General features: G+C 37.7%; 1 protein-coding gene across 11 annotated transcripts in view; it reads left to right on the top strand.

Annotated features, from left to right (window-relative positions):
* ANKS1B (ankyrin repeat and sterile alpha motif domain containing 1B) overlaps nt 1–26,106 on the top strand; it is an 833,247-nt gene that overhangs the window by 133,968 nt on the left and 673,173 nt on the right. For all 11 annotated transcript variants that reach the window (XM_028531910.2, XM_036019451.1, XM_028531904.2 and 8 more), the window contains 2 exons: nt 857–982; nt 2,249–2,415. In XM_028531910.2, the coding sequence (XP_028387711.2) occupies nt 857–982; nt 2,249–2,415 (293 nt within the window). The remainder of the gene's footprint in view (nt 1–856; nt 983–2,248; nt 2,416–26,106) is intronic.

Raw genomic sequence — 26,106 nt, 5'->3', positions numbered from 1 at the left:
TGCTGGGTTCTTTATGCTTAAAAGTGAGATGTTTTCCTGCCCCAGGTCTGTTTGGCTCTGCACTTATCAGCTGTATGAGCAGTGCCAAGTCGAACTCCTCCTCCTTTAGCGGTCATCTCTAAAACCGAGACAGGAATAGTGCCCCGGGGCATAGATTGGGAGGATTAAGTGAATTCATTTATATTAAATACTTAGAACACCACTGGACACATAGTAAGCAAAATTTCCATTTTTTAGCTGCTGTTCGTAATGCAGGATAATATTTATTATGTCTTCAAAGTTGGAAAAATGAGAGACAGAATGAGCATGGGACATTGCTTTATGAACAATGGGAAAGAACGTTATTTTTTGTGTAAATAAAGTTTATGCAATTATCCTTATCTTATAAGATGACAACACCATTATATCCTAAAGTTATCCCACTTCATTCATTGTGTTACCTGACTGGTTGTTGTCCATCTGAATTCGACATTCCTCTTTAGGGGTCAAGTGTATGCAAAGAATTTTCAGAGTTTTAAATCTTCAAGTAGAATTTTTTTAAGGCTCCATGGGTGCTATTGAATTTTCAACAGGTGAGTTCATTTTGAAGGAAAGAATGGATCAACTTTAGTTTTCAGAAAAGGGCTTCATGAATCCCTTCTAAAATATCTTTTTAACTTTTAATTAAAAAGCCTTCAATTAATAGCTCATCATGAAGTTCTTTGGGTTCCTTGGTTTTATGAAGTTCTTTTCAAAGCTTAGGCTATATTTAGGATATGAGGAAATAAATGAAAGACGTTTGCCAGAGGTGAAACAAAGTTCAGTTAAATGTTTTAAAATAAATCAAATAAGTAATTTAAAAAACTTATATACACAGAATATTTAGAAGGCGTGGGAAGACCAACTGTCCTTGAAGAACATGTACCAGAAGACACAACGCAGGAAACACACATTTCATCTCCTCTGGAGTCTCTTCTTGAGTCTCCTTCCCAAATTACCAAGAGTGAGTAGCTGACTGTGAAACCCTTGAAATGATAGTGGACGTTCTGTACAAATTTTTCCTATAGGTACAACATTGCAAAGGCTTGTGAAAATTCCAAGTCTAATAAGTTCTGTCTTATACTCTTCTATTTTATCTGCTTGTTCAACCAACGGTGCCTGAGCCCTGCTCTCTGCCAGGCCCGCTCTCGGCCCTGAGATGCCACAGTGAGCTGTGCAGAGAGCAGTCCCTGCTGTCACAAGGATGCATGCAGTGTCTATTTCATAGTTGATGTTTTCCTAAAACGTGTTTTTAATGCACAGTAAAAATACTGATATCTGGGTTGTAACTGCTGGATTTTTTTTTCCAGAATAAATTATTGGTAAAAAGTACCATTCTTAGAATGATTAGAAAAATAAATATTTGCATACAACCTACAAAATATCCTTGTTTGTTTTTTAAAGATTCTATTTGTTTATTTTTAGAGAGAGGACAAGGGAAGGTGAAAGAGAGGGAGAGAAATATCAGTGTGTGGTTGCCTCTCACGCGCCCCCTACTGGGGACCTGGCCTGCAACCCAGGCATGCGCTCTGACTGGGAATCAAACCAGAAACCCTTTGCTTTGCAGTCCAGTGCTCAATTCATTGAACCACACCAGCCAGGACAAATATCCTTGTTTTGACAGATGATGCATATTATTTATTTGTTCCTTCTGTGTCTTCCCTTGATATCACATCATAATTCTAATTTGGTCATTAGAATTATGGTCATTTGGTCATTATTTATATAATTATATGTTTAAATATATTCTAGTAGTTTTTTATTAAACTTAGGAAGTAGTCTCCTAGTGCCATTTTAATTTTGCTAATGAATTGTTGAATGAATGCTGTCAGCAAAGTATAATTTTAAAAGATGGTAGTGATAAAAGATTGTGGTAGAGTAAATGCTATAATAAATAAGTTTTATATGCTATATAAAAAGTTTTATGTATTAAATGGTATAATAAAAAAGTTTTAGGAATTGTAATTTCAGATGCTTTTATGTAGTATGTACATGTAAACCTTTACTACTTAGTTACATTTTGAAAAAAATATTTACAGGCAAAATTGGAATCTCTTTTTATTGTACTAAAATTCTTGTACTAATTATAGTTTAGTATCTTGTCTTTGGCAGAATATTTTCTAAACACCTTGACTTCTGTTACCATGCTAGTCGTATTTTTATTATTTAACATTACATTTTATCAGTGGCCTGTCTTGAAACTTTGAAAAAATTCCCTGTCTTCTCACAGATGAAACTGTGACTGGAGAATTATCAAAACTCTTGGATGAAATAAAACTCTGTCAAGAAAAGGACTACTCTTTTGAAGATTTGTGCCACACAATATCAGACCACTACTTAGATAATCTGAGCAAGATTTCAGAGGAAGAACTTGGGAAAAATGGAAGCCAGAGTGTAGTAAGTAAGGGGGGGAAGAAGACACTTTGTCTGTCTTTGCCAGTTCCGTGTGTACCTAGGGGGCATGGCATTTGTGCGTGGTCTGACCTTCAGACCCCACCAGTGTCCAATGTCAAGCTCCCCGTGGCTCTTCCCCTGACGGTCGCTGGTGTTTTAGTCCCGCTGCACGTGTAGGGAAGTGATGCTTTGATAAATCACTTGCAGTTCGTGCTGATCTCGTCGCTTAGACTTTTGTAGTTTCATACTTTCTTCGATCATGTTCTTTTAGTTATCCTGGGCGTGACGATACTGGTTTTCACAGAAAGCAGAAAACCCTCCTGTGTCTTTTTCCCCATTTTGTCTGTGAGCTGAGGCTAGCCCATCTCAAAGAAGAACGCCTGGGCTGAGCCGTGTGTGTGTGTGTATGTGTGTGTATGTGTGTGTGTGTGTAGTCACTGTGTCCGTCGTTGTAGGAGACAGATGTTGTGGGAAGTCCAGCTCCATATTTTTATAATCCCAAGGGCTTTGCCTCCCACCTCCGAGCTCAGAACGTAAATCATGAGTTAGAGAGTCTGGCTTATTTGGATTGTTACATTAACACAATAGCAAGAAAAACTGTCGAGAATCAAGCAGTTCAAAATCAAGGTTTAGGTACCTATTGCGTGTCATATAGAAGAAGGCTTATAGGCTGCCCTGGCATTAAAGGAAAGATATTATTATGATATGTTTATACTCGTAACTTAATTCGTTTTGGAAATATTTTCGTCTGAAGTCAATAATAGAGTGGATTGTGTTAAGAGTGTGTCATATTATTTATGAAAACAAAAAAACAGCTAAGTGTGGTGACTGCTAGGAGAACGTTTACTCCATTTCGTTACATGTCCATGTGAGCTGCGACACTTTCCAGGGTCGGGCACGCTCGTCTGAAGGGCCTCGGCCCATCTCACCACACAGGCCTGTTTTTGTTTCTGTGCTGCGCTGTCTTTTGTGAAACGTCACATTATTGGCTCCAGTGAAAGGTCTTTGTGAATAATGATTACGTATACATATGCTGAAGTAAATACTTGTTGGTTTTACCAAAAGAAACGTTTATATTAATGAAATACTTACGGTAGTAACTTTAATGTCAGGAAAAAAAAATATGAATGCCCTGTTTAAATCTAAAATGCCCTGTTAAAAAATCTAAAGCAGGCCTATGCTGTCTCCAAATCACAAACCAGTTCCATTTCAATATTTCCATGAAAGTGGGTTAGAAATTAGAGCGTATTTATCCTATATAAACAATTCACCGTGTTGGGGTTTTTATATGTGTCACTAAAGATTTTGGTAAGTTTGCTCTCTCTTGCCGTTAACTTCTAAACCACAGATTTTTGGCAAACCCTCATTTTCTAAACCAGTGATTTCTGAACTTTTATTGCTGTATGTACCATAGTAGTAAACAAATTTTGAACAAGCACCCCAAGTGCATTTATTTATAAATTATCCATATCTACTAGTATTCTAAGAATATATGGTGCAAGTGTAAATTGAGTTACATACTACAAAAAACATTCAAGTGAGGAGGATAAAAAAATAAGTGTAAATAGAAGCTCTAATGTTTTTCCTTTTACTCATGGGCGTGCTGTGCCCCCTGCGGTCTGCGTCCTCTGCTTAGAGACCATGCTCATCCCAGCTTGTAGCTCTCAGGTAGTGAGGGCAGTGGCCTTGGGGATTGCTGGGTGACACAATGTGGGGAAATGATGGACCCCAATTTTTTTGAAGGCTAAAGACTGTATTGTGATAGTAACATGAGAGAAATTAATGCTCATAAATTGCAATTAAGTTCTTCAAATTTGAGTTCACACTTTCACATAAGCAATCACTCTTTGTTCCTGTGACAGACCTTTATAGTTTTAAAATATAAAAATATTGTGAAATATAAAATATTGTTTCTTAAAAAATATTGTCAATATAAAAATATTGTTTCTTAAAAATATAAACAATATAAAAATATTGTTTCTTAAAAATATTGTCATTTTAAGTACTAAATGTCACATGAGGCAGAAAAGCAGATGGTACAGATGAGTAAGAGCGAGTAGTTCTTTATCGGAATAATAGAGTGTATGAGGGGGGAGGATGGAAGGTAAGATTAGAAGGAGAGGTCGAGGCCAGGACATGGATGATTTTGACTGTCAGGCTGAGAATTTTGGTATTTACTTGTTAGGAAATGAGGAAACTCTAAAGGATTTTGGGCCGGTAAGACATCAATGGAAGTGGCCTTTCAGAAGATTAATCTAATAGACCTTGTTATTGAATGTTTTAAAAGTAATCCAGTTGTTTTGGCCCTTCTCTGCAGCCTGTATTTTATTTGGGTTCATTCCCTGTTCTGTTGAATATTTGCTTCCATTCATCAAAAGTGCTTTTCCACAACTTTGTTATGAATTATGCTCTCAAATTATGCAAAATTTAATCAGGTACTTACAGATCACCTAATACAGATGACCGTGACCGTGCTGTGAGCTTTAGGGTTTATGATAGCAATAACGAGAGATGCTTCCCGACTCCAAGGAATTCAAAACACTGTTTCCAAGGAGTCTTGAGTCACACAGTGTGCAGACAGTGTTAACATATAAAATGACAGATGTGGATTATTAGAGCTGGACTTATTAGGTGCTTGCTATTTGCTATTCCAATGTTTTCTATAATTTAAGCTGCTTTAATCCTCCCAGCCATCCTCATGAGTTATAGACTTGGGAAATGACTCAGTTAGGAAGTGGCAGATCTAGAATTCAAGCTTAGAGCCAATGTCTTGAGTTCCCCGCTGCATTTCTCATAAGAAACTATCCTGTGGTCAAAAAAAAATTTTTTTTTATAAAGGGAGACATTGGTGAAGATTTGTTGGCATTCATGGAAGACTTCATGGAGGTAGGGGTAGCCTGGGCCCCGGAGGAAGAGGAGATGTGCCTTGTGCTTGTATCGGAATGAGTGAATGATGCACAGGGGAGGGTTCCAGCCTGCAGAAACGCCGTGTGTGGAGCACAGAGGTGCGGCACAGCATCTCATTTAAGGGGAGTGGTTCACCCCGAAAGTTGATGTGAGAAAGTAGTGGGAAACAAGTGTATGTAAGTAATGATAATACCTAACACTGACAGAGCACTTTATTTCTATTAACTGACTTAATCCTCAGTTAATAGAAATAGGTGAGATAGGTCATATTATTCCTCCTGTTTTACTGATGAGAACTCAGAGGCACAGAGAACTTTCATGATTTTCTCAGGTACGCACGGCAGATACCAGAGCCAGGCTTTGAACAGAGAGAGTTGCGGGCAGAGTCATCCATCCCCCCTACCACTCACCACTTTGGTAGGGGCAGATAGTTAGATTTGGAAAGCCAGTCAGAAGTTTAATACTGAACCTGGGGAGATTAAACCCTCGAGAAGGGGCATTCTATTATAAAGTGACATTTCTGGGAAGCTGGAAGTGGTCACTGAACGTCAGATGTTCTGGGGAGAAATGTAAACGATGCTTCTGAGCAAGAGCTCTACGTTAGACTTACCTGTTGAGGCTTCAGGAAACACTGAGGCCCTCAGATGCCTTGTCAGACCCACCAGATCAGGACTGCTCTGGGGGGCTGTAAGCACTGTTCTTCTAAAAAGATCATTCTAACAGGCACACTATTGGTCTAGAGGACCACAGATCTGCCAGGACCTTACAGACGGTCCTGCAGGCCTGAGATGCAGATCCTGAATTGAGGTTTTGAAAACACCACAAACGTACAGACTTTTAGAGGTAGACTAAATCTTGCAGATCTTCTAGTATCCAGCCCTGTTCTGCCACTCCTCAGTGTAAGAGCTCTAAAAGGCTCTCAAATTAGAGGCATTTTAAGGTTCTCATCAAACAAGATTCCAGCAATGGTTCAGCCATAATCCTAAATTAAAATTATTTCTTTTATGTTGAGATGTTAAATGTGGACAAATATGTTTGTTTGTTTGTTTGTTTATTATTCACATCACTGGCTGAAGGACAAACATTTAGGTTAGGTTTAAATTTAATTTTAGGTGATATGAAACATCTCATTTGTTCATTGTAATATGGAAGATAAATCCAAAAGTAATTTAGAAGGAATTAAAATGTGAGGAAATATGTTGTGTGGCATTCATATTATTGATAAATATATTCACCTATTAATGACATAGCTTGAATTTGGGGGTTTGAACTGCTCTTAGTTCAGTTTAGCTTTTGTTGCCTTTTTCTTCCAATAGAGGGCACTCTAATTCAGTAATTTAAAATACAAAATCAGTCATCTTATGTAAGAACTTTTATTTTTGCATTGGAGGTTTTTGGTTTTATTAAAACATAGAATTCGCCTTAGGGTGGTAGTTTGAACAATTTTACTAATATAAGTGAATTAAAGATTAAATTCTTAGTGCGACTGAATGTATTCACTTGAAGATTTTGCATTTAACGTGAAAGCCAGCTCAAGTTAAAATTACATTTTCTCTTGCATAAATTTCAATTCAAAAGTTAGTCTGTTTTAAACGCTTTTATATTATGCATGTGGAGCCATTTTCCAAGCGGAATTAGAATATTATATAATCTGGAATGTAAATTTTGAAGAAATATAAATATCTTTGCATTCTTTCCAACCCACAAAATGTAGGTTTTTAAAAGAATATAAAATAATCTGAGAATAATTTATATTCTCTTCCCTTATTTTTCCAACTCGTATATTCTGTTTCTTTCCTCCGTGTGTATTAGCCCTGTAAACAACTCTCGAGTGTGAATGCACCACGACTCAGAGCAATTTGGGGACAACGTGAAGACCTTTACAGTAGATTTCAGAGTCTAAGGTTCAGCAGTGCATATGTTTAAGATTTAAAATAGAAGCATTATTACCTACTCAGCCTATGTCTTTAAGAAATAGCCCTGGCTGGCGTAGCTCAGTGGATTGAGCGTGGGCTGGGAACCAAAGTGTCCCAGGTTCGATTCCCAGCCAGGGTACATTCCTGGGTTGCAGGCCATAACCCCCAGCAACCGCACATTGATGTTTCTCTCTCTCTCTCTCCCTCTCTCTCTCTATCTCTCTCCCCCTCCCTCCTTCCCTCTCTAAAAATAAATAAATAAAATCTTTAAAATTAAAAAAAAACCCTGAAATAGATATATGATAAATTAAAGAAATAAACTTTAGAAAAAAAAAAAAGAAAGAAATAGGAAGCTTCAGGGATGCGCTTATATATTTTTCCTTCTGAGGAGGAAAAAAACCTAGAAATAAGCAGCATCTAAGACTAATTATTTGAAAGTGGTTGTGCAATTTCAGGCTTTATGTGATTTTTCTCAGCCGGTACACCTCTTTTCTGTTATTTCACCTTCTTTTTCAAGGCAAAACTCTAAATTACACGTAAGCCTTCTGAAGTGTGAGATAGTTTACTTTAGTATTTTCAAGATTTCAAGGTTCAACTTCTCTGTCTTTGATACCAAGCTTCTATACACGGCCTGAGGACATTCTTGCGGGGGTGGGGGGTGCGGGGTAAGAAGTCTCTATAGGAAAATATACTTATTTTCATGCCAGAGTTCAATTCTTAAGGGTCAGGAGAATCAAATTAGGTTGCCTAAAATACTAACGGTTTTTGGAAACAAAGTTTGCTTTTGAACCCAATTAACACAATTTCTAGACCTTAAGATCAAGAATGCACCAGTTTCAGAATTGTGAGAAACTTGACTGGCTGTCTCATCCGATTCCCATCAGATTCAGAACACTTTGGGAGATGAATTTTCTGAAACATAAACAGGTTCTTCTTACAGGATTATAACTGATTCTTTAGCATATATGATTTTTTTTAAAAAAAGAATGGAGCTGCATCTTAAGCAGTGGTAACTATTGTCTTATTGGCAAGATGGTGTTCAGAGAGCATTCTAACTTCAGTCATTTATTTCTTATCCAGTTGAACAAAGTTTTAGGAAGTAGTGACTCAGGCCTGCTGTGTTCTAAGCCCAGGTATGGGTTGTCCTAATAGATTTTCCAGGATTTAGGGAGTGTGTAGATCCTGTTGACCTATATTAACATTTTAAAGCTAATACCCTTAACTACATGTATGTACTATATGTACATGCAAGGGAAAATCCAGAATCCAAATGGGGAAATTCTTGTCCCTTCTCTCCCCTGAGGAAGATCCTTTGGTACCTGTGGTGAATCTGGGAGGACCCTTCAGATAAATAGCTGCTAGGTGAAGAGAGTCATTCTTCTGAACTTGCAACACAATTGCTTTTACCATTCATGATGCATCTCTTTGTCCTGCATTATCTGGTAGGCATATGCATTTTTATATTACTTCTTACAGACTCCTTGATGGTGGAATCTGTATTTGATTGATCTCTGTAAATCACATCCTGCCTAGCACAATGCCTTGCATGTAGTGGTCTCTCGTGAAAAATTCATTGAAGGAATAAATGCATAAAAAGATGAAACACTACACATAAGAGTATATAGAAACAATTGCTGTAATTAAACCATTTTCAGGGAAATGCATGTTTAATTATTTAGAGATGAATCCCAGAGTCTAAGACAGGTTCTTCTCATCAAGCATGGAGTCTCAGCCATCTCTCAGGGAAGCAGCTTAGTCTAGCAGTTAAAAGCATGAGATTGGGAGTTACACAGGCGTGGGTTTGTGTCCCTGTCTGCCACTTACTAGTAGGTGGCCTTTGGAAGTTGCTTGATATTTCCAAGAGTTAGTTTCCTCATCTGTTAAAAAAAGTTTACTATGGCTTTCTGTCAGTCACAGAGAAAGAGCTGTTCTCTTTTGCGTTGCTGAAGATAGGCTGTCTCGATTTTTACGTTTCATTGACTTCACCCAACTTTGTCCAGACTTTCAATAATCACTCAGTGTGGATGTGGAAGGGATTTTTCTACTGAGAGACTAAATAATCTGTTCTTGGATTGGTCTTAGTCGATGCTTGCCTTTGTGACAGACAGTCATCTATTACAGTCGGGTTTGCCAGATGTGGGGGAGGGAGCACAAACATGGCAAGTCATTGAACTTACATGAAAAGTTTCTCAATAAACTAAGATTCTTGGTACAAAGAAAAAGCACAAAATTAGGTTGTCTAAAATCCAAATGGTTTTTGGAAACAAAGTTTACTTTCAAACCTATTTAACACAATGGGAGTTATAATAAAATCTTATATTTAGATTCCTAAAAATTCAGTGGTAGAAACATAAGATGGGAGAGATTTAACTGGCTGAGTCGTTCACGCAGAAAAGCCGGGGCTATTGAAATGACCACAACTACAGTGCCAACCAACAGTGGGATGCGGCTGCTGAAAAGGAATCGACAGTTGTCAAGCTATGACCTCTGGAAAGAATTATAATACTAGAAGCTAGATTTGTATTATACTCTGATTTAATTATGTGCTAGACATTGTGTAAGCATTTCAAAATCATTATCTCATGCATTTCTCATGGCAGTGCCATGAGGCAGGTTTTAGTACCCTCGGTGTTGAAATCAAGAGTAAAATTGCTTGCCCGGTGTTAGACAGAAACCAAAAGGTAAAGCTGATCTAAACTTAGGTCTGATGTCTCACAAGGTCGTGATCCTAACCTTTAGGTCATTCTGTCTGTCATTAAATATCTTCCAGATTAACCCCCTCCTCTTTTCATCATTTCTGCCATTTTGCAGCTTCACACTCTCATTACTTCTCACCTGGATTATTGCAAGAGCCTCTTACCCTGTCCACCTGCTTCTAGTCTCTCCTGTTTACCTCCTGCAGTTCATTCTCAACCCTGCTGCCCAGTCAGTGTGCCTTACATGGAATTCTGCTCATGCCATTCTCCTTCTCAAAACTGGATGGGTCCCAGCTATAAAAATCCAACATGGACTTTCAGTGCTGCCATGTTCTCATTTCGTCTTGTATTTCCAGCTTCCTTCCATAAATGCCTTAGATGGATACATTTCGGTAAAATAAATCACTCTCAAGTATGCCTATCTTTCCTTATCTCTGTCCATGTTTCCAAGATGAGTGGACATTTGGTCCTGTCCACAATGTCGGCAGAGAGATTTGATCCAAAGTGCCCATGGAGACATTCGGTCCACAGTTAATAAAAATCTCTCACTTCTGCAATATTTGAACCTGCTTAATTAACCCCATGTGCCATTACCAGCTAGGCTACCAAGGCAAGAAGGGTTTTTATTGCCATGCAGGCACAACACAATTAGTGCACCAATAAAACATGATAGTATTTTTAATATATTAATCCTGTGAACCAAACGTAAAGTAAATGTCATGCACTAGTTAAACCCAGAGACATCTTCTGAGGGTGGAGGTTTTGGACAAGGTTAAATACCAAGGACCTTTACACAGGGGCCAGATGTCTCTGTGCACATTTTGGACAGGACCAGATGTCTTGCCACGGTCCACAATGTTTTATTCATATATGTTACTTTCCCTGTTGTCTCTACGGGTGAAAACCATTATTTAAAAGATCTTTTTGATTCTCCTATTTAGATCCCACTGTTGAAATCAGATAACATCTTAAACTTTAAAAATTATTATATGGAACTGGAAAGCATTATGCTGAGCAAAATAAGCCAGGCAGTGAAAGACAAATACCATATGATCTCACCTTTAACAGGAACCTAAACAACAAAACAAACAAACAAGTAAAATATAACTGAAGACACTGAAATAGAGAACAGGCTGACAGTGACCAGAGGGGAGAGGGGAGGGAATTCAGGGGAAAAGGGGAAGGGTTTACAAGAACAAGTATAAAGGACACATGGACAAAAATTAGGGCAGGGCGTGCAAATGGGAGGGAGGTGGGGAGAACTGGGGGCTGGGCTGGGATGGGAGTAAAAGGCAGAAAACTACTTGAACAACAATTAAAATAAAAAATTTATTATATGATTTCATAGTTTGTTCCGTATTTTTTACACATGAATTTTTGTTTTTGGTTTTGCTTGGAAGCCCCTTGATGACAGGGGATATAGTGATCTCTGTGTGTGTGTATCCTTAGCGTAGTTCCTCACTCACAAGCTTAATAAACGTTTGTTGAATGGATTCGATAGGCTGTGGACATGAAAAAGTCTGGTAACTGAGCTTGGGTGCAAACCTCTGGGAAGAGCTCTAAGGTGGAGTCATTCTAATTTCAGAAGAACTTCCTCTGTTGGTCCATGTTTCAAATAATGCATTCCTCACCTTTTGTTTTGAGGATGAAATGAAATATCTGACTAAATGTATTGTAAACTTCCCCACAACATAAAGTCATCGACATCTTAGGTCAAATTATATCTTTCTGAGGTAGTAATACATTTCCTTCAGTGATAATTAGGAAATCTTATGTTGAAAATACTACGTTTGCCCTGGCCAGTGTGGCTCAGTTGGTTGGGCATTGTTCCGCAAAGTGAATGAATGATCACCAGTTTGATTCCTGGCCAGGGCACATGGCTAGGTTATGGGTTTGGTCCCAAGTCAGGGCACATATAAGAGGCAACCAATTGGTGTTTCTCTCCCCCTCTTTCCCTTCCCTTCTCTCTTAAAAAATATTTTTAAAAATACTATGTTTGCCCTGGCCAGTGTGGCTCACTTGGTTGGAGCATAGCCCCATAGATCGAAGGGTCATAGGTTTGATTCCGGGTCAGGGATGGGTTTCAGGTTCAGTCTCTGGTCCTGGTGTGTGCGAGAGGCAACTGACCGACCGATGTTTCTCTCTCACATTGATGTTTCTCTTCTTCTCTCTCTCCCTCCCTCCCTTCCCCTCTTTCTAAAATCAATAAGCATGTCCTTGGATGAGGATAAAAAAGTGTTTGATTCCTGATAACACATATAATGGAAATCTACTGTAAGGATATAGGAACATGTTGCATATCATTAATTTTCAAATTCTTCAGTGTTTTATGACAAACATTTTAAATTAATCCATTATTCTTTCTGTACAAGTTGAGTTTTGAAGTAGGTTTCTTTTTCAGTTAATTATGAAGACAATGGGCTTATGCCAACACCCAGTTTCTTTTTCCCGACTGCTAACGGCTGTTGGTGATTGTGATGTGTCCAGGTGACGCACTGTGCTATTCCGTGCGTGGTCTTCAACCGTGTTTGACACTTGAAACATCTCTCAGCATTATGAGCATTCTGTAAGTTATCCGAAGGCAGTAAGCCTCCTTTCTAAAAATGTTTAAACTTTTACATATTTGAATTTTCTGAAGTTTGTGAAGCTATTATTGTATCTACTCTGCAGATATAACATCAGCCAGTTTTTGCTTTGATAGTTTCATTCTCTCTGATCTCCGGAATTTCTAACTTGAATTCAATTCCTAACAGAAGAACTCAGAAATTATGATGTCCCCGAGAAGCTAGGCTGTACATTCAGGAACTAATTTTAATTTCTTTGTGAAAGTTTAACAATTATTCTGTGTTCTTCTAAGTATACTTTTCAGATAATAGTGAAGTTAATTTTTGACAACTTTCAGCCTCCTGCCACATTTACCTTGCTCATTTGCCACAAAGCACGTAGTTTGTCATTCTGTTTCAAGGTACACATGTGAGAATTGTGGATTCTCTTTCGGAGTGAAGGCCTTGGACAGCCTGCTGTTGTAAAAGAATCCCATTTGGCTGCCTCATGCCAGAGGAAGTCAGTCCGGAGCCTGAGCTTAAAGGAGCACATCAGTGGCAGCAATCACTTATCTCTGTGTTCAGGGAAATGTTTTCACCTTGAAGAGCAAATTGATTCTAATGCTACAGTGCACTAGTAACCCAGAAAAAATTACGGACGTCCTCATGCTTCTGCAGTTTTTTATCATGAGATCATTAGGGACATGACTGCTGAATATTGGCATTCATTTAGCCTCTCACTGGTGAAGAATTAGGATTCGCTATGACACAATCAAAGTCAATAGCAGTAGATGGAAAAGGTGCTATGCGGCCTGCTGCAGTCTCAGGCTTAGAATTTAAAAGTTTTCTGGCTTTATTTTTACTTTTCTTTGCCAAGATTTTTAAAAAAGGTTTTATTTATCTGTAGAGAGAGGGGGAGGGAGGGAGAAAGAGATGGAGAGAAACATCAATGTGTGGTTGCCTCTCGTGCGTCCCCTACTGGGGACATGGCCCACAACCCAGGCATGTGCCCTCACTGGGAATCGAACCAGCAACCCTTTGGTTCTCAGGCTCAATCCACTGAGGCACACCAGCCAGGGCCCTTTGCCAGAATTTTTATTTCAACCATCTATGCCTTTTAACACTCAAATGTTTTGGTTGCTTACAGTTTCATACCAGTTCCATTTAGTTGATGGCTGTCAGTTTATGCTATCAAATAACTAATAATGGGAAACAAAGTCTTAATTTGGAGAAAGAATGAGGCAGTCAAGAAGATGAATTTGACAGGAAATGAAAAGCTCTGCTATGAAAAATGATAATGAACCAGTGAGAAGTGTGTATCAGTAAAGTGGAAAGAGCTTGCCCCCCAAAATAAATGAGACAAACATTGACATGTTATATTTTTCCCTATAATCATCCCTTCTGTGTTGCTGAAATAAATCTATTCCAGCCTTGAATAATATTTTTTTAACCCTATAGTCCTACTTTTTCTTAGCCTGGAGCCACTTTTCTAAATATTTAAAGTATCTTTGGTGTCATATTATTATCATCCTCGTCAATTTACTGAGTCACCCTGTGTTGAAGAACTATACTGATTTTTTCAATACCACGTGTTTGTAACTTGGAGTGGCATTATGGTACAGAGAACAGGAGTTCTGAAGTCAAACAGGCTTGTTCAGATCCCAGTTCTATTCCTTAGATAAATTCTCCCCTGATCTTTATATTTCTCATCTGAGGAATAGTTTCTTTTCTTTTTTTTTAAAGATTTTATTTATTTATTTTTAGGGAGGGAAGGGAGGGGGGGAGAGAGAGAGAGAGAGAGCGCGTGTGCGTGAGAGAGAAACATCACTGTGTGGTTGCTGGGGGTCATGACCTGCAACCCAGGCATGTACCCTGACTGGGAATCGAACCTGCGACACTTTGGTTCACAGCCCTTGCTCAATCCACTGAGCTACGCCAGCCAGGGCTGAATAGTTTCTAAAAAGTCTCACTTTGATCTGTAGAACCAGAATAATAAACTCCCTAGGTAATGCTTATTTCTACTCAATTGTTTATACACACTGCAATGGAACATTTAAAAAATGTTGATTTCATAGATACCCAAATACTCAGACCCAGTTTCTTTTTGCCCACAAAAACCTGTGGATCTCAGATTCCAATGATTTGACCCTCATTTGCCTTTGCCTTTCTTTTGTGCTCCCTTGGATGCAAATTTGATTGGTCATTAAGAGCAAAATAACTTATATTTTAAGGATGTTTTTTCTATTTCTGTGAAAAATGCCGTTGGAATTTGGCCAGGGATTGCATTGAATCTATAAATGGCTTTGGATAATGTGGAACTGGTTCAATTTAGTAGCTATGGGCCTGGGTGAGTTGCTTACTTTCTTTGATCTTAAGTTTCCTTTTCTGTAAAATGACATAGTAATTCCTGTCCCAAAGAGTTGTTGTGAGGACTAATGTGAAGATGTGTACAAAGGGTTTAGCAGTGTGTTGGACACAGAATGTGCCAAACCAATTTGTTTCTTTTTTCGTAGTCAGCCTTTTTAAATTTTGACCCATACTTGTATCACACTGCCAGATAAACCTTCCTGTACTGGGGTTTTCATTCCATGACATCTATGGTCAAAAAATAGATGGGAACCTTAGTTGGACTACTATATCATGGCCAAGTTTATGTTCTTGCATTTCAAGAAGGTCAAGATCTTCCCACTCTGCTCCTGCCCTTCCTTATCTGATGATATTTGTTACTATTCTCCAGCCTCCTACCAAAATACTCTATTCTTGGTCATTTACCTAAACATATCATGGACATTTGTTCTTTGGTGTCTTTGTTTATTCTCTTATCTTTCCTGTTTGTGTAACTGCTGTTCATTTTACAAGATGTAGTTTAAGAGTTTATCTGTATAGTAACCTCCTCGCTTAACCCAACACAGACCAATTTCTCTTTGAACAGATGGAGAATCTAAGAAGAGAAATGGGAACCATTACTTAGGAAATAGGATGTTGTGTGAAATTATTCTTTACTGCGGGGTCTGACTGGGGCTTAAATTAAGACATATTTTACTTACTACATAATTAGTATTATTTTCATAACACTGATGTATAAATGGTAAGCAATTCACATAGTATTTGGCCTTGCAAATAACAAGTGTTCAATACATATTTTTTTGTATGGATGAGAATTTTATTCATATGTTTTAGTAACACTGAGTAAGATTTGAATGCAAACATTTGTTTAGAGATTTATCAAAATTGTAAAGCATGAATACAAAGGCACTGGGAAAGGATGCTACAGTAGGAAAATATTTACCAATGAATTAGTGTAAATATTCTGAAAAATATAAAATACACGTTTTAATATTTCATATTCTTGAAAAGCCTCATCATATGAAAAGTTAAGATGATACATTTTGTTTTCAAGCTGATCCATTTTTCTGCATTACTTCAGTTCATTCACTAAAAAATAAACATTTATTATGCCTTTACGGTGCACCAGCTACTGCCTTAGGACAGATAAAAAATGAATGGGGCATTTGTCTTGTTTTTAGGAGCTTGCAGTTTGGCAGAGAAAACAGACACATCACTAAATGATAGAACTATGGAATGATAAATTATTTTACGAAACAATCTAGTTACAGAGGTGTCCAACCTGTGGCCTGCGGGCTGCATGCAACCCAGGATGGCTGGGAATGCGGCCCAACACAAAATCGTAAATTTACTTAAAACCTTATGAGATTTTTTTGTGATTACGTGTCACAGTGTATTTAATGTGTGGCCCAAGACAACTCTCTTCTTGCAGTGTGGCCCAGAGACGCCAAAAGGTTGGGCACCCCTGAAATTGATAGAAGAGCTGTTTATTTTTATAAACACAGAATTTAGTATCTTTCTTGACACATTTCAGCTGTCCAATAAAAGTGTGTTGAAAAAAGACATAGCTGTGTTTTAGCCAGTGAAAGTGAAGAGGGGATTCTGAGTGTGGGGGGACGTTACAGAGTGGACGACAGTGACTGTTTGGTTCTGCGTGTCATGAACTGACTCCAGTGAGGTCCTGTGTTTTCATCTCTCATGCCTGTCCCTACTAGCCAGTGCTTCTGTGAGTTTTCTATGCTCCTTCCCACCTGTCTTTGCCTGCCTGAAGTTCTCACCTTCTTCATTCCACATTAATTTCATTATGTTTACTCTGCAGACATCAAAAGGTGACCCTGCTGTGACCTTCTTCCAGTGTTAGCCTGTCCCTGACCCCCTCCTGGCCTGGGGCAGGCTCTCCTCCTGTGCTTTCTAGTGCGCTGCAATAGTTCTTGTTGTGGTTGCGAGTGTAGTGAGTAATTCCATAGCTTGTTGGTTTCTTATTTTTGAAATCACTAGGCTGTGCATTCCTCGAGGACATTGTATATATGTATATTTCATCTTTATATTAGCAAACTCGAATACAGTGCCTGACACATCAGAGGAGACCAGTATACTTTAATTGAGTCAGTGAAGAAAAGAATGAATAAATCCATGGATGGATGGATAGATGGGTAAATGTTGGAAAGGTGAGCATTAATGCTTGACTGGATATTGAGGAAAACTTCCTCTACTTCAAAATCTTGTCTAAGATTTTTGTTGTTGTTTGTTTTCATCGGTTTGTTTTGAATGAATGCACACTTGTCCTTACCAAATGAGAGCTAGTCTGGTGGGACCATTTTTACTTCTTTTAAAGTTAATCTAAAGTTATTTTCTGGTAGTTTTCTCAGAGCATTTTGTTACTTTTCAGATGCTTTAGAGGAATGTGATGAAACTGTTAAGACTGGTTCTTATTTTTTTAAAAGATTTTATTTATTTATTTTTAGAGAGAAGGGAAGGGAGGGAGAAAAAGGGAAACATCAATGTGCGAGACATACATCTATCACCTCGCATACGCCCCCAACTGGGGGCGCAGCCTGCAACCCAGGCATGTGCGCTGACTGGGAGTTGAACTGGCGACCCGTTGGTTCACAGGCTGGCACTCAGTCTATTAAACCACACCAGCCAGGGTTGGTTCTTATTTTTATTTTTTGTTTTAGTAGAAGAGGTTATATTATCTGATTTTTTAAAAGAAGGCAATTTTCTTGGCTAAAGATATAATTGCTCATTAAATCCATTAATAAAGTTAATGATAATTAAATGTTTAAGAAAGTTGAGGATTTGCTGAGACTAACCAAAGAATAAACTTTGAAAAACATTTTCACCTAAAATGTAGACTACTTATGAAAATTAAAATATTCTCAGTCGAAGTTAATGTATGTGTATTGTGTTTTTGAGATATTAAAATTTGAAATTAGTAGGGTAACGAAATAAATCATGAATGTTAATGGTCCTATGCTAGTGATATAATAAGCCATATTAGTTAGGTAGCTGTCTTAGAAAAAATGAAGACAAATAATACAGTAATAGCTAAAATATAATGCACGTAAATTTGTCACTCCTTTGAAGTCCATAGTAGGTGTTCCTGATCAGCAGGTGGCTCTCCTCCAAGCTGGAATTCAGGAACCTTGATTCCTTGTATCTAGTGGTTCTGCTGTCTTGAGCACAGGGCTCCAGGATCACCTGGCTCATCTGGAAAAGGTGGCAAAGGGCAAATGTGATGCAGGATGCAGGCAGGAGATGTTAGGGGAAGGGCCTGGGAACAGCAAACATCACTTCTACTTGGATTTCATCGACTAGTACCCAGTCATATAATCACATGGCCGTTTTAAACTTCATGGGAAGTTAAAAAGTATAGTCTAACTATGTGCCCCAAAAGTAGAAAAAACAGGTTGGTAATTGGCTAACCAGAATTGGCTGCGTAATGTCTTTTATAATTTAAATAAATTTTCTCTATATACATACTGATTTTTATAGTTCTCATTCATAGCAACTTTTTCTATAGTTATAGGTAGTTTCACATTTAAGTATGCATTTATTAATTAAAGTATCCCCCATCAAAATTGTAGGATTTTTTTTTAAGATTTTATTTATTTATTTTTAGGGAGGGAAGGAAAGGAGGGGGAGAGAGAGAGAGAGAGAGAGATCAATATGCGGTTCCTGGGGGTTATGGCCTGCAACCCAGGAATGTACCCTGGCTGGGAATCGAACCTGGGACACTTTGGTTCCCAGCCCGTGCTCAATCCACTGAGCTACACCAGCCAGGGCTGGATATTTTTACTTAATAAAAATTAGGCCTTTATGCAAGACAAGTTCAAGTTTTAATTTCCTCCTAAAGAATATTATAGCTGTCTCTATGCATTGACTTATTGTATGTATAATAGGTCCTTTACATATTTTAGAGTAATTATTATGAACACTTACCATAATTGTGATGCATTTAGCTATGTATTAAGTTATAAATAAGTGCTTCATTCACAAATTTACAGATTTAAATAAATAAAATCAGTAATTTTAATATGCTTGAGTGAGAGTCAGAGGTCTTGTTTTCCAAAAAATAAATGGAAGTGACTTGTTTTCTTTTTGACATTGAGAAATTCTACTATGAAATAGAATGCTAATGATTTTTTGAGATGTCTGGTAGATAAGTCAGTAATTACTGTTAAATATCATAGTTAAAATTTAGATTGTATATACCTGTGTATGTCCCAGCACACTTGGATATGCTATTTTTGGTGTCTTTCCTTATATTTGCTTCCATTTGGTTAGTGTTAGAATTGCTCTCATTCTCTATACAGATTCTTCCCCAAAGTAATATTTTTCATCTGTCTTGATACCAAGATCTTTCAATCTTGGGAGACTATTTCTGCAACACTGGCTTCTGATAATCACATATGTAGCCTTGGACCTCATTGGGTTTATACTGACTTGCATAAGGAAAATTAGGTATTGTTGCTTTGAAATGGCCCTGAGATCATACTCTAGATCCTATGGTGAAGCTTGATCTACTTTCATCAAAGACGTGTGTCAAGCATTTATCACCATTTGACATATTACAGTTGACCCTTACACAATGCAGGTTTGAACCACATGGGGCCGTGTTTATAGGGATTTTCTTCAATAAATACTGTACTGTTTTTGATCCGCTGCTGGGAGTCTCTGGATGGATGTGGAGGGCCGACTGTATGCATTGGACTACACCGTTTTATATAGGGACCTCGAACATCTGTGAATTTCGGTATCTGGATCCTGGAAACAATCCCCTGTGAATACCAAGGGACAGCTAAGTTTTGGGGGAGTCCAAGTTATACGTGGATTTTCAAATGCACAGGGGTTGGCACCTCTAACTCCTACAGAGTTTGATTATTTATTTTGTCTCCTTCCACTAAATGTAAACTTCATGAGGGCAGTCACTCTATCTATTTAGTTTATTTCTGTATTCTTAATCTCTAGAAAATGTCTGGCATATAGCATGTACTCAATATATAGTTGCTACATGAATGAACAAATGAAGACTGGAAAATTACTGTGATGGGAGATGAAATCGATTGGATGGTTTCTAACTTTTGATGCTGAAACATTGGAAAAGTATTTCTTTCCATGGGAAATTTAGTCCCAAAGTCTGAAGAAAAATCACTCATAAGACAATTAGCAAGCCAGTTTAAGAACTATTTTTTAATTATGTTTTTATGGTTCAATAATATTTAAAGTAGCTAATAGTAAAATATTTTATTTCAAACCCAATTAAAGGAGATAAAGTCAGAAGAGCATTTACTTTAGGCTGCTTTTACTTTCACCTGGCCATAGACATTACCCTCGATGTCCATAGTAGACATTAATATGGTTTTTGGGAAAAAATAAGGGTTGCAATTGGTAACACCCAAATAAAGTGAAGTTCTCTAAGGTTAAATGTGGACATTTAGCGTTAACCTTAGTACCATCATGCTTTTTCTAACTAGATGAGATAGCCAGTCACAACAATAAGAAATGCTCATCAATCTTTAGGGGCTGTAGAGGAAACAGAATTAAGTCTCTATCATTAAGAATAGAATGTGAATGTATGGGAGCAAAAGTGCTTAGAATATAGAAGGAAAATAAATGTGCATTTATACATCGTTATTCTCTTTACTTTCAGGCTCTCGGTGTGCCTGTGTTTTTCTTTTTGATGGATTGTTTAGGAATGTACATGTTTCTTTGCAAGGGTTGCAAGAAAATGGTTCATTTCTCATGTGTGAAATGAGGGAGAGTTGAGATAGTGATGCAGTCCTGAAAGACAGAGCTTAGGTAGGCCAAGGGAAGTTTTTTTACCCCATTTTTAAAAATTTTACTGTTGTTCGGGCACAGTTTTCTATCTTTTCCTACCACCTCTCCCCACCCCCCGCCCCAGCCATCCCCACCTCCCTGCCCTGATTCCACTCCCACCCCTTGGTTTTGTCCTTGTGTCCGAAAACCCTTCTCAGAAAACTAAAAATGTAACTGCCTTTTGACCAGGCAATTCCATGGCTGGGATTGTATCCTAACGCCAAGGGAACTTTTAAGCAACCTCATATGAGCGGGACTGCCTGCTGTGTTGACTGGATTGGGTGGCTGATGTATAGGAGAGGGGGAAAAGGGTTGGAGAGACGGGGCCCAATGTGAACTTTGAATATTTGGTTAAGTGGTGTAAATGATATCTTATAGATAGTAGGGAGCCATTCAAGGTTTTTGAACAGGAAGTTAAGTGTGAAGTAGTTTGAACAGAGGGGGAGAGAGAGAGAGATAGTTTATGTAGAAATCAGTTAGGCAACAGTGGCATTTTTCTGTGAAGGAGGGACCAGGTGAGAGTGGGAGTGGTCGGGAAAGAAATTTATGAAGTCTGATGTGGATACAGGAGGGTGGGGGAAGAGAGGTTTCAAGGATTAACTCTTCTGCAGCTCAGAAAAGAACAGAAAAGAAAAATAAGGAGGCCAGAGAGGAAACTGGCTTTGTTGCAAAGAGCGAGTCCAATTTCAGACACATGAATCCTGAGGTGACTGCAGCGTTCCAAGGGGGTGACACCTGGTGCAGGTAGAATTTCCAGAAGAAAGCTTGGTAAAGAAAATTGACTTTGGAATTAAAAACACAAGAGTAAAGCTTGGGGGGAGAAGGGAGTTGAGACGTGAATCTTTTAAGAGTCCCATCATTAAGGAATATGAGGAATACAGTGAATATGGAACATATGTGGAAGAGATTAAAACTGATTATGTAGCACGACTCCCTGAGATGTCTTGTTCCAGGTCCATGACGCTGGATTTAGGAATTTACGTGGGCTAGGCTTTACTAAACTATCGAGTCTGAGGATAAGAACTAAGGGTTTTTAAAAGGTGCTTGATTGTATTATATATAGTACTCTTGCAGTCATGTTAAATGTTACACGACCTGGAGACTGAAGAGATCGACCTGTCTCAGACTGTGGGTGGAACACTGCTGCTTTCTCAGGGTTTGAGCTGATGTGACTGTCTCTGATAGAGTCATCCACAACTGCGTCTCTTCATGAGAATCTCAGGCCCTGGAGTTCATACCTCTTTCTGTCTTGGATAGTGTTGCCGTCTGCCACATTTTTGCTGCAGTGTTATCTTCCGTAATGCTTATATTTAATTTAACAAGCAGTGTCTACATCTGGGGTTTCTGTCAGTCTGGCTTTATCTAATACTATTTGTGACTGATACAGACAAAGAAGTAAAGAGGTAGTGGAAAATGCAGGATGGTATAATATGACAGGAACCAAATAAGAACGTTTGAGGGGAAATGACCCACTGCTGAGGCCAAAAGCAATGAAAACTAAAAGTTCTTCGAAGGTGATGTTGGGTGATGACAGGAAAGGAAATTTTAGTTTGATTTTTGGGTATTATATGGATAGCGATTAGAAACAATATTGATTACACTGAATTATTTATTTAGTTAGATGATTATCATTATTAGATGCTGGCTCAGTAAAGCTATCTACTGACTAGGGAAGTACTTTTTTCAGAAACCTTAGGAATATAGAAATTATCCAGTGATATCACAATTTTATAAAAACCTGGATTCTTACAGCCCTGGTTCATATCCTAAAACTAGTTTTGCCACTCACCAGCTATGTAGCCTCCTAGAAAATTACTTCTATTTCTGAGTCTTTCTGTCATTACTGGTAGATGGAAATAATTATGCTTGTTTAAGAGTGGACTTTTCCAACCTTATATTCCTCGTGAACTATTATGACTCTGTGTGGTTTCTTGAACACCATTAAGTATTTAAAAAATTCAAAAATAGGAGTTGATGTATTTTCGATCAGTAGTTAAATATTGTATATCATGAAGTTAAGTATAATTATGAGTGTTAAAGGTGAATTTATATATTTTTGATATGACATATGATGCATGCATTTACTTTAAATTAGATTTTTGAAGGCTAAAATGACAGGCCATATTTATTATTAAAATGTAAATTATAATTTTGTTTTTAGTTATAGCATCAAAATACTTTTGCAATCTGATGCTTACATCTTGTGCATACCAAATGAACAGGTAAAACATGATTTTAGTGTGTTTTCCTACGTGACAAGACAGAAAATTGAGACTACTATTTTGTACTTGTCTGCAAATTGCAAGCATGGAGACACTTTATTCTCATTAAGTGAAAAGCCACGTGGATGGAATCCCCACCATGTATTTCTTTTTAAAATATTTTTTCAAATGTTTAGAGATACCTTTTATATACTGTTAATGACTTCTGAGCAAAGCAGTGGAACCTAAATTCTGGTGAAGTTGAGCTTTGTGACAAATTTGTACGATGTTTATTTTTACTTGTTTATTTGTTATTCACTTTTTATTGAGTTTATTGGGGTGTCTTTGATTCACAAAACCATACAAATTTCAAGTGTACAACTCATAAAACATCATTAGAAGGAGAAGGGATTGAAAAAACAAAACCAATATTTGCTGTTTTTCTGCTTCTCTTTATATTTCAACGTCAAAGTTGTATAAGCTTTTGTCTTTAATAATGGGTTCTTTCTGGTATAGGTTAGCTAATAATACTTATTTTAGACACATTTAGAAAGTACCTACGGGTGAAAAGTTCCATAGCGCGTAGCAGGGTTCTAGTGAGAAATGAGTCAATTGAGTGGCAGAGTCACAGGTTCACTTGTCAGATCTTAGCCACATAGTGCACGCTCCTTTGATGTACCCTATACGATTTTCAAACTTTCACTTTAAAGTGGAAATTACTCATATAATTGTTTTATTAATTGATTATTATGCAAGTAAAATCCAAAACAGACATATTCATTTTTTAAAAAGATTTATTTATTTATTTATTTATTTATTTTTAGAGAGGGAAGAGAGAGAATAGAGAGAGAGAGAGAAACATCAATGTGCAGTTGCTGGGGGCTGTGGCCTGCAACCCAGGCATGTACCCTGGCTGGGAATCGAACCTGGGACACTTTGGTTCGCAGCTCGCGCTCAATCCACTGAGCTGCGCCAGCCATGGCTAGACATATTCATTTTTAAGTATATTTTATTGATTATGCTATTACAGTTGTCCCATGTTTTCCCCCATTACCCTCTGCCTGGTTTCCCCCTTCCCTCCAGCAGTCTCCCCCTTTTTTTTAGTTTATGTCCATGGGTCATGCATGTAAGTTTTCTGGCTTTTCCATTTCCTACATTGTTCTTATTCCCCTGTCTATTCTGTACCTACCCAATTATGCTTCTACATCCCTATACCTTTTCTACCATTCTCCCCCTTCTCCTTCCCAGCTGATAACCCTCTGTGTGATCTCCATATCTATGATTCTATTCCTGTTCTAGTTGTTTGCTTAGTTGTTTTTTTTTTGTTTTTTAGATTCAGTTGTTGATAGTTGTTTGTTGCCACTTTAATGTTCATAGTTTTGATATTCTTCTTTTTCCTAAATAAGTTCCTTTAATGTTTCATATAATAATGGCTTGGTGATGATGAACTCCTTTAGCTTTGCTTTGTCTGGGAAGCACTTTATCTAGTCTTCAATTCTAAATGGTAGTTTTGCTGGATAGAGCAATATTGGATGTGAGTCCCTGCTTCTCATCACTTTGAATACTTCTTGCCAGTCCCTTCTTGCCTGCAAAGTTTCTTTTGAGAAATCAGCTGACAGTCTTACGGTAACTCCTTTGTAGGAACTCCCTGCTTTTCTCTTCCTGCTTTTAAGATTGTCTCTTTATCTTTAATCTTTGACATTTTAAGTATGATGTGTCTTAGTGTGGACCTCTTTGGGTTCAACTTGTTTGGGACTCTGTGCTTCCTGGACTTGTATGAAAATAGACATATTCATTTTACAATATGAACCCTTTGAACTCCTTTGGGCATCTGTGGGGTTAACAAATCTATATTATTGGATTGTTACAGATTATCACAATGCTGACATATGTTAAGTGTGCTAATTATTAATTATTATTCCTTAATAAATATTAACAGTTGAATCTCACTGCATTCCACTACAATTATTTATTGTGTCAACTAGACATAAGGCAAACACAGCTTCTCTGTGTAAAGGCTTCTCTGTCTAATTCTATACACTGAGTACTATTGAGTTCTACACGAGAGACTTCTGGTTGGAAATGGTGGATTGAGCACAGATGTTTATGTATATTAACTTATTAACCTTCACATCATCTCTATGAGAGAAGTACTACAATTATTCCCATCTTGTAGGAGAGAATTGGAGTACAGAGAAGTTACTTAATTTGCCAAAGTCATAAAACTGTCAAATTGAAGAGCTGAGATGCAAGCGCTGGCTCTAGCTCTTCACCATTATGGTAAATCACTTTTCATGTCCTTAAGGCCCTGTATAGGCTTGAAGTTCTAAAAATATATAATGTTAATACTGTTACTGTTTATATATTGGCATGTCTTTATTACACTGTAAGTAATATTATATTATACTTTAGTTATAAATGGAGAAAATGGTCTTGTTTCTTTAGGACATATCATGGACATGATTCTTTTTGCCAAATTTAAGGTATGATCACTGACCTTAGTTTTTAGTAATTTTCCTTATGATTCTAAAAGTAAAGTGCATATATTGAAGAACTGAATAAAGTTTTACCCTTTTTACCTTAGAAAACTCCAAGTGCATCAACCACAAGTTATCAGACACAAGTGTTCCAATAGACGGTAATAGAGGGTGCCATGTTGAGGACTCTTCCGCAAGATTAAAGGAAAACTAGAAAACAAAGAAAACTTCACAAATTCCGTCACTCTGACACAGCTGTTTGTGTGTGTGTTATATTCTGAGCCCTGTGTCTCCATACATTTGCACTCGTACACAATTGCAATGATCATTTATCTAACTTTCTTATTGTTCTCTTTGTTTATTTAATTAGACATAAGAAGTTAGTAACACTTTAAAGTTAAAAAAATGTTTAAAGTGTTTGAAAATCCTAACTTTCTGCAAAGACCCCCTTAATAAATGGTTGTATGTTTTCTTTAGAAGAGCTTTTTGGATTTTTAAAGAAGCTTTTTAAGCATCTTTTGAACTTATTTTTTTATTTGTAGTATTTTTCCATTTGGGATTTCTAATCCTTCAAGGGTAGAGCATGTACTTGGGATATGAAGCAGTTCTATAGCTTTAATTATAGTACTGAAAACAGAGCAACTGAGCACAGGAAGAAGGGAATGCCTGCAGCTGTAGCAGAGTATTTACTGATTTCGGGTTGCCTTCAGGAGTTGATCAGAATGTGGAGGGAGAGCGGAACGTAGGGACTTGCAGACAACAGTGTGGGGCATGCATCAGAGTGTGCA

The sequence above is a fragment of the Phyllostomus discolor genome, chromosome 2 (genome assembly GCF_004126475.2).
Source record: "Phyllostomus discolor isolate MPI-MPIP mPhyDis1 chromosome 2, mPhyDis1.pri.v3, whole genome shotgun sequence".
Classification (NCBI taxonomy): Eukaryota; Metazoa; Chordata; class Mammalia; order Chiroptera; family Phyllostomidae; genus Phyllostomus; species Phyllostomus discolor.
Note: the sequence above shows the minus strand (reverse complement) of the source record. Positions and strands in the feature narration are given on the sequence as shown.